The following is a 14,588-nucleotide window of genomic DNA, read 5'->3' on the forward strand; positions in this document are numbered from 1 at the left end:
TAAGAAAACATTTGGTTCTTGGAAAGTCTTAGAATAAGATAAATACAACCTCAGCTGAAAAACAACACATGACAAATTACCCAGTGTCATTATTTACTTGGCTAAAACTAGGCTAAAATGCAGAAGCAGTGTGTGAAAAATTAGGTACACCCTTACAGCTTCCATAGACATTAAGAGGGTAAGTAGCAACCAGATGCTGCTTATCAAATGCCTTTTGATTAATTGATCATCAGAAAGTAACATACTCTATAAAAGCAGAAGTTTTGGCTGTTGGTCTGAACTATCCAGGCGTGTGTTAACCCAGTGCCAAAGAGGAAAGACATCAGCAATGATCTTAGAGAAGCAATTGTTGTTACCGATCAATCTGGGAATGGTTATAAGACAATTTCCAAACAATTTGGAGTCCATTATTCTACAGTGAGAAAGATTATTCACAAGTGGAAAACATTCAAGACAGTTGACAATCTTCCCAGGAATGAATATCCCAGGAAACTAACCCCAAGGCCAGACTGTGCATTGTTAAATGTTCAAGTTCAAGACAGTACAATTAGAAAAAGAATGAACAAGCATGGCTTGTTTGGAAATGGCTGCTAGGAAAAAGCCTATTCTTGAAATAATGAACATGGTAGCAAAGCTAAAGTTTGCATAGTTGCATTTGAACAAACCATGTGTCTTCTGGAACAATGTCCTCCAGACAGACCAAAGTGGAGAGGTTTGGCCATAATGCCCTGCACCACATCTGGTGAAAACCAAACACAGAATATCCTCACAAACACCTCATATTACCCGTCAGGCATTACGGTGGAAGGTTGATGATTTGGGCTTGTTTTGTAGCCACGGGACATGGACACCTTGCAGTGAAATGTGCTATTTTTGGTATCCACCCCTAAGCAATTTAGTCACATTTATACTAATTGTGAAAACGCCTTCCTTTATATTCCTGCTTCTGACCTCTGCTTGTATTTGACTATCCTGATCTCTATACTCCTTAACTTCAGTTCTGCATCCCGGATTCTGCTTTTTCTGATGCCTGCTTGGACCTCGTTTATGCCCCTTTGCTGCCAGGCCCGACCTAAAGCCTGTCTATTTTCTAAGTGTCATTTCAAACCTTCAGGGACAGCGCCTTGGCCCAGTGAAGCGTCAGCAGCAGCTTTTACCCTATCTTTTGACCGAAACACACTGGCGGCTCCATAGATTCCTATGAGAGTCTATGGGAGCAGTCAAAAGAGAGAGAGGGAGTTTAGCAGCGGCTAGTGCAGCTATACACTGACAGGTGCCTCTAGTGAGGAATTTAGAAGTGATTAACTTTCAAGTGAGGGATTTCAGGGCTGCAGCGAGTTTTCACTGCAAAAGTTGCTTGTGGCTATTCTTCATTCACATGATTTTCGACAGAGATGCGGGTAACATTAAAACGCAATGCCCATGTGAAAGAGACCTAAGGAATGCAATAGAAGCACTTCCTAATGAAAAGTCGCTGGGTTGGATGTCTTTCAAATTAATTTTTTAATTGTTCTCAAGACATCCTTTTGCCATATTTATGAATGGATTTTAATGAATCATTGCATGCAGGTATACGTCCATCATTTATGAGAGATCTTAGAATTGTCTTAATGCCTAAACCAGGAAAGGATTTGTCTATTCCTGATTCTTATTGACCAATATCTTAATTGACTACCGATATAAACATTTTAGCCATGGTACTTGTAAAAAGTTTACTTTTGGTTAGGATTCATTTAATGCATGAAGATCAGTTCAGCGTTATGCCAAATAAATCAACTGCTATCAATTTAAGGGGACCCTATTTGAATCTTCAGGCAGATCATCCGGTTCGGGGAAGGAAGGGCTTTTTTTTCACTAGACGCTGCCAAAGCTTCTGATAGCATTGTGTGGAATTTTCTACGTACTTTTATAAATTAAACATATTTGCAATTTTATCTAAAAACAACGATCCAGTACCGTGCAATAGGACTATGACATCTTCTGGTTTATTTATTAGCATACTGGAAGGAAGGTACAAGCTACGCATTTTGAACCACGCCCTTTTTCATAGCCAAGTTACAGATTTTCTAATAAACCAGAAGATTTTATAGTTTCACTGTACTGAATTATTTCTACATGTTTTCTGCTGTGGATCCTTGGCACTTGGTACTGCGTTCGTGCACATTGCTTGGATGGTTGAGGGTGTCAACAGGTAAGCTGACCTTGTGGACAATTATGTATATTTTCAATCTAAGCTCAACTCTAAAAAAATTTAAGTAAACATAAATCAAATAGGATTTGAGTTTAGATGCATTTTTAGTGAAGGTGAAAGTAGGGCTGCAGAGCGAGCCATCGAACAGTTGTCTGAAGAAATGAAGATGGAACAGGATCTAGCAGCTTTCGTAGTATTGTATTACATGCAAGTTGCACAAGCCAAACAGATGAAGATTGTGGTATTGCAGCTGAGCTCCCATTCACCTCAATGGAGCTGAGCTGCAATACCACACACAGCCCTATGGACAAGGGTGGCGCTGTGTTTGGAAGCAAGCAGCCATGTTTTTCTAACCCTGGACAACCCCTTTAAAATAAATAAATGCATTACTTCACTAAGCCCCGTTCCCACTGAACAAAGCTCTGCCTCTTCACTGCTGTAGCTTATGAGAAGGCGGGGATGAGTCTCCTGTAGAGGCTGCATGATGACGTCATTGCGTTATGCTGGCCCATGCAGCGATCCCTTCCGGCATTCTCATAGGCTGCAGCAATAACGAGGCAGAGCTCCATACGGAGTGGGAATAGGGTTTAGGTGAGCAATGTATTTATTTAATTCTAACAGAGACACTGTTACTAAGGAAAGGGGCTAACGGGCTTTGACACTACTAATGAGGGGGCAGTATATGGGGGGGTACTACTAGTAAGCGACATCTTTACTGATTGGAGGGGACACCATGCCATACCAGTAAGGGAGCATCTATACTGAGTGAAGGACACCAGTACTGAAGGCACTAAGGAGGCAAATGGAATGCCTGGGAGGCTCTATTGCTAAGGGTATTGTTAAGTAGAGATGAGTGAGCGTACTCGGCCACGCCCCTTTTTCGCCCGAGTACCGCGATTTTCGAGTACTTCCGTACTTGGGCAAAAAGATTCGGGGGGCGCCGTGGGTGAGTGGGGGGTTGCAGCGGGGAGTGGGGGGGAGAGGGAGAGAGAGAGGGCTCCCCCCCTGTTCCCCGCTGCTACCCCCTGCGCCGCCACGCCTCCCCCCGCCCCCCGGCGCCCTCCGAATCTTTTCACCCGAGTACTGAAGTACTCGAAAATCGCTGTGCTTGATCGAGTAATTACTCGTAACGAGTACGTTCGCTCATCTCTATTACTAAGTAAAGTCACTAAAGGAGCATCAATACTGAGTAGGATGCATAAAAGGGCACCACACTACCTGGGTGGTCTGTTACCAAGTACAGGGCACCATAACCAACTGGAGGCACTAAAAGGCACCATTATTGAGTTGATGGAATTAAGGGGCAACATTACTGAATGGTGCGCTAGAAGGACATTATTGCATTCAAAGCGGCACACAGGTGGCATTATTACCTTTAAAGAGGCACTCACAGGCACTATTTTAAGAGGACAGTCACAAGTAATATTACTTTTTAGGGGGACACACAGGGGGCATTTAAGAGTTACAATGCCTTGTGAAAGTAATAGAGTACAAAATGAGGGCAATATTACTTTCTAGGGGTACACATGGGGCATTATTACTTTCTAGGGGTACACAAGGCATTACTACTTATGAGAAGGCACAATGGTGGGTGTTATTACTATGTGAGAGCACTAAGAGAAACACTATTACTGTTAGGCAATAAGATCAGTATTACTATGCGGAGCACAAAAGACACTATTACTGAGTGGTGACGCTGGGGCACAATATATGGTAATATCTGCTTGGCACTATTTTCAAGGGTGCTGTCTGGGGGGGGGGCTTAATCATTGCTATGACATTAATTCTGAATTACAGTTTTTGGGGGCATGCCACACAGCAGGTACAGTAGTAATGGCAGATACGGCAGCAACAGGCACAGATTTGTGTGTGTGTGTGTGGGGGGGGGGGGGGTGGCAACAGCAGGATGGAGAGTTTCTGTAGGTTGGGAAATGGTGGTATGCAAGAAAAGGGAATTTTCAGAATAAACAACATAACACGGCATACCATAAACATTTAGCACAATGCTTTGCTCCACTTCTCCTGCTGCATTCGTTGCCACACACGTGTATTTTCCATTATCTTCTAATATTGCGCTTTTGAACTCTAAAATCTGGCCAAAAGATTCCACCTATAATATAGAAATATAACGGTGATGTGTTATCTTGTGTCCCTCTGCATGGTTATTCCTTAGACTGTGAACCTCTGCTAATGAAAAATTACTTACATCTGGTTGCATTAAATAATACTGTGCAAATTTGAACATCATAATGTCAGCAGTTTCTTTTTTTCACCTACTTTTCACTTTCTAACATTTGAGCAGAAGTCTCTAACCTTATGTAGCTTGTGAGCTACATCCAACTTAAAGTGATGGTTGACAGCCACGTAAAATAAAAAAATGGAGGAGATATGTAAATGTGGAGAAACAAGAAATTGTGAATTTGCAAACATTTGCTGCTGAAAATATACCACTTTATTAGAGACACCGATGTGGTTGCAAGTTGGACGTCTTTTGCCTTTAGACCTGGCATAGGTTCCACTAGGTGTTGAAGACATTCTGCAGGATTATTGGCCCATGCATACAGGATAGCTTCTTACAGTTGTCACGTAACAGGAAATATGAGAGCCGCTGTTTGGCGATTTTGCCCTCTAGCGATATTTTTGGTTTGATACGCTCTAGAACCATTTGGTGGTGATCATTGCCGACCATGATATATGTAGCATTCTTCTCCAGCACCATAGTTCGAAAGCATCAATTTTCCTTCTATCTGCCTTCCTGAGTGTCCAATTCTCACAAGCGTACATGGAGAACGGAAACACGATTGCACTTATCATTCTTTGTAGCAATGCTAATATTTTTACTCTTCCACATCTCTGCCATTCCTTGCATTGCACTGCGGCCAGGTGCAATTCTTCGTTTGATTTCTGGTTCTGATTTTCCATTGCTGTCAATCTTGGAAGAGGAAATCTTTAACCTTTAGCCTCAATTTTCTCAATGTCGATTTTTACATGAACTGTACCAGTATTTGCTGTCGTCACCTTTGTTTTCTTTATGTTGAGGCACAGCCTCATTTCTTCTTTAACTCCTCGGATCAGATATTCCAGGTCTTTTTCACTTTCTGCAAGCAACGTTGTAGCATCGGTATTACATACTACCATCAGTTAAACACATGAATGCGCCTCGTCTGCCAGAAGAGCCGATGTCTCATCCATATGCTTAAGCCTGGAATCACAAATGAAGTTTTGTTGGCAACTTTTGTGTTAGTTTGAGTCAAATATAGTCGTGGAAACAAGTGGATCTTTTCTTTATATTTTTACTTCTTTCAGATCCACTCCTGCATTTGGCTTAAAAACCTGCCCCAAAAGTTGCATGTGTGATTCAAGGCATAGGCAAGCCTTTTACTATAAACCAAAAGTGAGAGTTGCCATGTAACACCCAGCAGTCTGCTGTATGACATGTAGGGATAACTGTGATGTACATAGTGAGCATACAGACAGGTATAATACAAGAAATGTATTTTGTATACTTACTCTGATATCTTCTTTCACAATGTTAAAAGGTAGCCCATTTTTTAACCAGGTGATATGAGGATTAGGAATTCCAGTAGCCATGCATTGCAATGTTATAGATTTTAACATTAGAACAGATATTGGTGAGTGCTCAGGTTTAATAGAAGGGCGAACTGCAATACAAACAGAATATTTGTGCTTAAACACATATCAGCCTCTAATAATGATTAACAATGTCTACTCTCACCCATTAGAATCATGAAGACATTATGGAGTTTCTTTGACTGTTGTATAACATGAAGCTATTGATGTTTCTGCTTGGACTCAAGGTGAAAACTAGAATGCATGGGGCACCGTGGAAGGTCAGGAATGGGCCATAGCATCTAAGCGCAATCGGGGACGTATAGTAGTGTCATATGGGAGAGCTTCTGCACAAAGAACTCAAAAACTAGTTCTGCATAGAGACCAGAAAGCAACCAGTGCTTTTCCCCAACCTTCCTGCACCCCTCAGCATATGCAATAGTTTTTTTTTACATTCTGTCCTTTCAACAGACTTTGCATAAATCAGTAGTGCAAGTGAATATAAGACACATACCACATAGCCTATTAAAAAATGACTCTTTCTATACTTCCCTCTGTGCTCCCCGAAGTCGTGATTTACTCGCAGTTCACTGCTAAAATCCATGTTGAGACAAATTAGTTCACTAAGAAATCAGGTTACATGCTGTCATGAGCAGTCAATGGAATAAGGAGGCAGCTACAAAGTAAGAGTGAGGCAGGGAAACACTCAAAGCTGCTGATGTTTGATGGCTCCAGTACGTTCTCTATTTCTTTCAGTGGTCCAAACTATTATGGATTTCGGCAGGTATTCTGCAGTCCCTGGAGGGCATGCCATTGTCCCATCCCCCCCCCCCCCCCCTCTCCACTGGGTTCCCACCAACTTCTTTGTTCTACAGTAAGAGGGAGCATGTTATCATTACATTCATAGGACCTGAGGATAAGTCATTAATAGTTTTCGCCCAGAAAACCCCTTTAAGGAAAACTTATAATACAATTAGAGATGGAGTGTGTAGATGCTAAATTCCATTTACAAGTCATATTATGCTCAGCAACAGTGCTGTTCCTCATTAGCACATGCAACAGCCTATTCTGAAAAGTCACCTGAAACTACATACCATACTTTTCCGTGTATAAGATGCACCCACTTTTTTAAGCCAAAATTGAAAAAAAGAACATTTTATCCATAAAACAAAGGACCATACGATGTTTCTCCAATAATAAGACCTACCACGATTTTTGAAGAGGGAAGAGACTTGAAATATGAGCCCTTCCCTGAAAATAAGCTCTAACTAGGCTACATGTAAAAAAAAAACAAAAAAAAAAAACAATGCTCACTTAGCAGCCGGCATTCGGGTCACTCATGCTGGTCTCCATCGTTGCTGCAACCTGCCGTGTCCTCCTTCACGCCGACAGAGCAGTTCTTTCTGTAAGTGGGGCTTGAATAGGGCAAGCTAATGCTCTGATTGGTTAATCCAGCGCCGCGTCAGCCAATGATGTCATTCAATGGCTGTGATTGGTTAATCAAGCACTGGCTCTCAGTGGCTGACGCAACTGCTGTGATTGGGACTAACCAATCACAGCATTAGCTTGGGGGAGGCAGGGTATTCAAGCCCTGCTTCCTGGAAGAACTGTTCTGTCAGCGTGAAGAAGGATACGGCAGGCTGCAGCAGCAAAGGAGACCAGCGTGAGTGACCCAAACGCCGGCTGCTAGGCAAGTATTATTAGACATGCTGCTACATAAGATGTTTAAGATGCAGTTAGATTTTTAACCCGAAAAAACGGAGCAAAAAAACGCGTCATGTACATGGAAGAATATGGTATATGCTTTAAAGCATCAATACTTATGTTAACACTTACCATACACGTTGACATTAAAGAATTTTTTGTTTGTCCCTGCTTCATTCTTAGCAAGGCACTCATATAATCCACTATCTGATGACTCTGATTGTAAAATGACAAGTTTTTGTTCATTTGACTGAATATGCACCCCACCACCAGTGTCAATAGGGATTCCATTTTTCAACCACCTTTTAAATAAAAAGTACAATAAGACCTTGTAGCAGTAAATTAAGCACAGATAAGCATTTCAAAAACGTCAGATCAATGCTATCTCCGGGGAAAAAAAATGAGAAGTGCGCAGCCCTCTAACTTGAGGGAAGGGGGTGCACAAGGAACAAAGGGGAAACTGAAATTAAAGGGAACCTGTCACATCTCTACAGCACCATGAACTAAGTTATGGCGCTGTTAGGGAACATGAACGGGAGCCGGTTGATATATTTTTTATACTCATCTACTCTCGCAATCCAACATTGTGACTCCCTGAAGTAGACGATTAACACGAAAATCAAGCACGTACAGGAAGTTTTCTTTTTGCTGTAAAACTCATCATACAATTACATCTTGGGCAGATAAGGTAATGATTAGAGTTGTGTTGTGATAAAATGAATGGCCTTGCAACCTGAGGCCCTAGAAGTGGTTCCACCCTTGGCCTACAAATAGACTCTCAGAGGTTACTTGTGTGTAGTGACCTCTTTTTCTACTTGTGTAGAACTTGTTGACCACTAGAGGCCTCTATGATGCATTTGAAGAGATTTCGCTCAGTAAACAGAGTTTGAGAGGGGGCACATTATTTGAATACGAGACGCTGGATGTTAGGAAGAGTTGGGACCAGTAGATGCGTGAGGCACACAAACAAGGCAACCGGGGTCAGGACACCTTCAACAGACCGCCAGTGGAGAGAATTATCTGAAAAGCACGAACAGCTCCAACTGTTTTCTTATCCGCCATCCAGAGACAGGTAGAACTATAGTTACAGGCCCATGTGTCTGTTGGAACCATTTCCAGGCACATCACTGAAGGACATTTGGTCTTACAGCGTCCAATACATGTACGGCCTTTGACATCCACCACCGTATCCATTTGCAGTGATGTCATGAATAGCAAAACTGGACTGCTATGGAGTGGAATCAGATTGTCATCAGTGATGAATCCAGTTTTAGTTTTGGCACTGAGGACAGCGATGTTTGTGTCTGAGACCTAGGGGTGAGCTGCCTTTGCTGTGGAGCAGCACACTGCCCCCACTGCTGGTGTGACGGTCTGGATAGTAGAGCCTTCATGCTGGCCTGTATCACATCTTGTATCCAAGCTAGAGGCAGTACAACAGGGTACTAGAGCCTCCATGCCCGTATCACATCAAGGTCTGTAGTTCAAGCGTGAAGACCATTCAGATGTAGTCATGCCACCATTGAAAGTACAACCACAACGATCTGCATCATTCTACATGGGAACACCATGTACATTTGGTTTAGTCAGCTATAAGGCAGACCCAATTTGTGTAGTTTGCAGTGCCTGGTGCATCTCCACATATTGAGCAATCCTGGGGCATGCTGTGGTAGATAGTCATCCTCCCCGGAGTCCCACAGTGGCACAGGAGTAAGTATGAAAGTGGACAGTCAGTTTGGTGCACACCGACTTGGAGGAACTTCCAGCCTATCTCAAGGTTTCTGGCTTGGTATAAAGACTAGTCAGATATAGTTGTGCCACATGTTCAAGTGAAACAAAAGTTATATGTTGAACTACAAAGGTCTCTGTCATTCTGCAGGCGAGCACCCCATACATATTCCCTAACACCTCTGGGCTGCTTTTCCCACGTTTGAAAACAAAAATAAATACAGAACACATATATTTCACACTTAATACTACCGATACTACATAGAAGTATTTACTGTATTGTTTGACCAATGAAATGAAAGAAAATTCTAAATTACCTAGGGGAAAAACATTAATATACTGTACAGTAGATTGCGAGAGTTTTTTGGAAATTCGACTTATCGGCGAAATTCTCTAGACATCGCCCTGCTTCAGATAAACTGATACATATTACTGAACAGCTAATCATAAGTATTGACATTCCATCAATTCTATCACATTTATCAGTTACATTGAAAAAACATAATACTAAATTCTCTGAGTATTGGTAAAATGTATAGATGAGCGAGCATACTCACTAAGACCTCATGTCCACGGGCAAAATAGGATTTACAATCCGCAGCGGATCACCCGCATGCGGATCCGCATGCATTGACCACCCGCGGGTAGATAAATACCGGCATATGGTCAATAAAAGGGATTTTAAAAAAAATGGAGCATGAAAAAATCCGGACCATGCTCCATTTTCATTTGGGTCTCCCGCGGGGATGGCTCCCGCAGGCTTCTATTGAAGCCTATGGAAGCCATCCCGATCTGCGGGAGACCTAAAATAAGAATTACCTTACCCGCAGCGGACCTGGAAGTTCTTCTCTTCTTCACGGCCGAATCTTCTTTCTTCGGCCGTGCGGATGTGCCCGGCGCATGCGCGCGGCGAGCAGTCGACGTGCCGAGCACATCCGCCGGCCGAAGAAAGAAGATCCGACCGTGAAGAGGAGAAGAACTTCCCGGTCTGCTGCGGGTGAGTTCATTCTTATTTTCAGCGCTCATGTCCGCGGGGCAGGAGGGACCCGCTTCGAATTCTCCATGGAGAATCCGTAGCGGGCCTGATTTTGCCCGTGGACATGAGGCCTAAGGGCAATTACTCGAGCGAGCATTGTCCTTAGCGAGTACCTGCCCGCTCGGAAGAAAAGATTCGGGTGCCGGCACGGGTGAGCGGTGAGTTTCAGGAGTGAGCAGGGGGAAGCAGGGGGGAGAGAGGGAGAGAGAGATCTCCCCCTCGTTCCACCTCGCTCTCCCCCGCTGCTCCCCGCCCCCCGCCGGCAGCCGACTCTTTTCTTCCGAGCGGGCAGGTACTCGCTAAGGACAATGCTGGCTCAAGTAATTGCACTTAGCGAGTATGCTCGCTCATCTCTAGTAAAATGTTATCTTTTGCAGTGTCTTACCTAATTGTTGGTATAGGAGTTCCTGTAACGTAACATTCCAGTTCAATGGGGTGATTGGAAATAACAATGTATTCTTCCCTGTCCTCTGTATCTTCTATGGTTGGAGGTACTTGAATAAAATAAACAATACATATAACAATACAATAAGAATAAAAATAGTAATCACATGACTGAATGTTGAGAACAGTTGTATACTGTATATTAGGATACTTAGACAAAATATCTGCTAATGAGTTTTGCACTAATTAGAGAGTTTATTTCTGCAAATCCTTTCTCTCATAGGCCTCGGTCAGACGGGCGTTTTTTCGCGCGATCTGCGCATAAATAGAACCATTGCTTCGTAATTGGATCGGTCACATGGCTGCTTTTTATGCGGATGTCCGATAAATTATAGGACACGAGGAATCGCAGATCGCAGATCATGCCTATCTGCGATCTGCGATTCCTTGTGTTCTATATATACTACAAAGATCATTCTCCTCTGCCTCAGCTGTGACAGTTGTGGCAGAGAAGAACGATGTTCGCCCATTGAATTCAATGGAGCCGGCAATACAGCCGGCTCCATTGAAAGCAATGGGCTGCCAGCGAGCGCTGGATGAATTTTCAGGAAGGGCTTAAAAATATAAGCCCTTCCCTGAAAATCATCCTAAAATGTGTAAAAATTAAAAAAAATATATACTCACCTTGTCCTTGCAGCTGGAGTTCAGCCGCGGCCGGCCGGCAGTTCTCCTGAACTGCTCTGTGTAGTAGCACAGCCAGCCACTTAACACTAGAGATGAGCGAGTATACTTGCTAAGGCCCATTACTCGAGCGAGTAGTGCCTTAGCCGAGTATCTCCCCGCTTGTCTCTAAAGATTCAGGGGTCGGTGGGGGGTGGGGAGCGACAGGGGAGAGCGGGGAGGAACGGAGGGGAGATCTCCCCCCCGCTCCCCGCCGCAACTCACCTGTCATCTGCGCCGGCCCCCGAATCTTTAGAGACGAACGGGGGGGATACTCGGCTAAGGCACTACTCGCTCATCTCTACTTAACACCATAATAGCTCTAATGTAACAAATTAGTCTCCAGACTCCAAAATTTAACCAACCTAAAATATGAACATCATATTTGATTTCGGTCTCTCCTGCTATATTGGTAGCCACACAAGTATAGAGTCCTTGGTGCTGCTCTCCTGTGTTTTTAATCTCCAACTTCTTGCCATTGTAGAGAAGGCGGACGTTGTCAGTTGTCTCCACAGGTACTCCATCTTTGAGCCAGGTTATCAATGGTAATGGATGACCCCTGGCTTCACACTCCAGTACAAGGGGTTTACCTGTGATTACCTTTTTACTTTGCGATCTACTCAAATCCCCATGAATTGTAGCTGGAACTTTTAGATAAAAAACATGAGAAATATATTATTGCAGCAGCATTACAAAGAATGTTTTGCCTTATTCTATCAGACATTTACTGCTTAAGGGCTCGAGTAGGCAAGCTTTTTTTTTGCGTGCCTAGATGCGCCAAAAAAAAAAGTGCCCCACAGATGTGCAAAATGCGCATGACCGAAGCGCTGTGCTACTAAAGCATCTGTGCATGTAGAAGTGCAGCTGCTCCATGAAGGTCCCCCAACACTGAACACTGTAACAGCACTGTCACAGTGTTCAGTGATGATAGGTCTCCCCGCGGGTATGAAAGAATCCCCTGCCACAGCTGTGGCAGAGGACAGCGCTGCTATCAGATTGCTTTCAATGCGGCCGGCGCTTATGCTGCCCCATTGAAAACAATGGGATGAAGGCAACTCCTGCAGCGATAATTTTCGGGGGGTGGCTTGAAATATAAGCCCTACTTTGAAAATCATCCCCAGCTGTTAAAAAATAAATATAACTCACCTCGAAGCACTGTTCAGCTCTTCTCCCTGTCCCCATCAGTCTTAATCTGTATTCTGGTGGCCGGGTATTGAAAAATCTCCATCTCCAGAAAGCGCTAAGTCTGAATGACTGCGCGCTGTGGCAAGCTTTAATAGTTACCCTCCCCAAACCACCATTTGCCTTTTTATTTTTGATGTTGTCTCTGTCTTTTTGAAAAATAACGTTTTTAGATTATATTTTAGGGGATATTACATATGGGTATTTTTTGCCTTTGCCAATTATAATTGTCTTTTCTGTAATTTATTTTCTATGTCTCTATGTTTAATATCAGTTTTGTACATTTGTATGTAGATTTGGCCATATACCGCTTGATTCTTGGAAGACTCAAGACTTGGAAAGGATGATAGCACACTACTATGGATGCAAAGTAAGTGGTTCTCAACTAGAGATGAGCGAGCATACTCGCTAAGGCAAACTACTCGAGCGAGTAGTGCCTTATGCGAGTACCTGCCCACTTGTCTCTAAAGATTCGGGGGCGGGGAGCGGCGGGGAGAGCAGGGAGGAACGGGGCAGAGATCTCTCTCTCACTCTCTCCCCCCCAGCTCCCCCTTCTCACTCCCACAACTCACTGCTCTCCCCCGCCGGCACCCGAATCTTTGGGCTTGAAAAAGACTTAGATTAAGTCGAAACGACGCCATTTTATGGAGCAATAAAACCTTTTTCTACAATTTCTACACCGTTGATGCTGCCGCCTCCTTGGACACCATTGCATTTATTTGGGGTTGGGTTCATGACCCCACAGGTGGCTTGGCATACACAGATTGGAACCTCTGCACTTAAGTGCATGTGTTAGGTGTGCTGCGGGACTTTCCTATTTCTACTGGCCCCCGAATCTTTAGAGACGAGCGGGCAGGTACTCGCATAAGGCACTACTCGCTCGAGTAGTTTGCCTTAGCGAGTATGAGCGCTCATCTCTATTCTCAACCTCTTCCTATTCACTACTACAAGTTAAGGTTTCGATGGCTCTGCTCCGTTAACCTCTCCATCAGTTTATGTCTCGGTACTCACAGTATTCCTCTCATGGGTTGTTTGGAAATTAACATATAATTCTGCCTGTAACAAATTAAGAAATCGTAAAACATAGAGTAAATAACGTACCATAAATATCAACCACATACGCCTTTTCTGCACTGCCAGCAACATTAGCTGCATGACATGTGAATTTTCCAGAATCCATAGTCTTGGCTTCATAAACTTGTAGATATTTGCCATTCTCAATAAAAATGACCCGTGTGCTGGGAAGAATTGCTTCCCTATCTTTGTACCATGTAATTGTAGGCTGTGGAATTCCCCTGGCATCACAATTCAAGTTTATTTCACTATTCACTATAAATGACAACTCTGTGGTGGTGACTGCATCCTTAATGCTGGGTGGAACTGGAAAAACAAAATATGTCAAAAAAGAAGGTTTTCAGATATTGTGTAGCTGTTGGGCAAAAATGATCTTAAATTGTGTTTCAAGGTTTAAACAGTCTTCCCACAATTGACATTTACGGAATGCAGATGTAGCAAAATGTAACCCAATGCTGATGACTTGCTGCAACAAGTTATTAATTTAAGGACTGCTTTACAGGAGCATAAGTGCAAATACGCTCACCTCGGCACAACGTATCTGCGCTACGAATGAAGTTAATTTGCACGTGTGTCTGCGCATAGTACTGTACTTTTTGCGCATACAGGGCCAGTTCACACACTTGTGCGACACACCCCTTCCGTGGTTAAGATTAAGAAGGCTATTTTGCCTAATGAGGTCCGGATGTGTTCTTTTCCCCACAGAATTGCACAGTATATTGCACATTTGCATTAAAATTGAGCGCGTATTTGAGCACCTCCCATAGCTCTCTATGGGACCTTTGGTGCGCAAAAAGAGCATACAGCAGGTTTCTTTTAATGTGCGCAAAAAACGTTCTGAGAATGAACCCATTGAAATCAATAGGTTTTATTCTCTGTGTATTGTGCATACAAATACATGCATGTGAAGGGGCCCTAATACACCAAAAGTCATTGAAAAGTTACTGAAAAGGCGCTCCCATAGAGGAGAGCGTGGCCGCAACGGAAAAAGAATGGACATGC

At 43.3% G+C, this 14,588-nt stretch overlaps 1 protein-coding gene across 1 annotated transcript in view; it reads right to left on the reverse strand.

Annotated features, from left to right (window-relative positions):
* Window positions 1-14,588, reverse strand: part of HMCN1 (hemicentin 1) — a 313,489-nt gene that overhangs the window by 172,106 nt on the left and 126,795 nt on the right. Inside the window, exons 31-36 of the mRNA XM_066597086.1 lie at window positions 13,614-13,892; window positions 11,696-11,977; window positions 10,612-10,720; window positions 7,598-7,767; window positions 5,702-5,853; window positions 4,178-4,301 (exon numbers count right to left, since the gene is read on the reverse strand). Of these exons, the coding sequence (XP_066453183.1) occupies window positions 4,178-4,301; window positions 5,702-5,853; window positions 7,598-7,767; window positions 10,612-10,720; window positions 11,696-11,977; window positions 13,614-13,892 (1,116 nt within the window). The remainder of the gene's footprint in view (window positions 1-4,177; window positions 4,302-5,701; window positions 5,854-7,597; window positions 7,768-10,611; window positions 10,721-11,695; window positions 11,978-13,613; window positions 13,893-14,588) is intronic.

The sequence above is a fragment of the Eleutherodactylus coqui genome, chromosome 3 (genome assembly GCF_035609145.1).
Source record: "Eleutherodactylus coqui strain aEleCoq1 chromosome 3, aEleCoq1.hap1, whole genome shotgun sequence".
NCBI classification, from domain to species: Eukaryota; Metazoa; Chordata; class Amphibia; order Anura; family Eleutherodactylidae; genus Eleutherodactylus; species Eleutherodactylus coqui.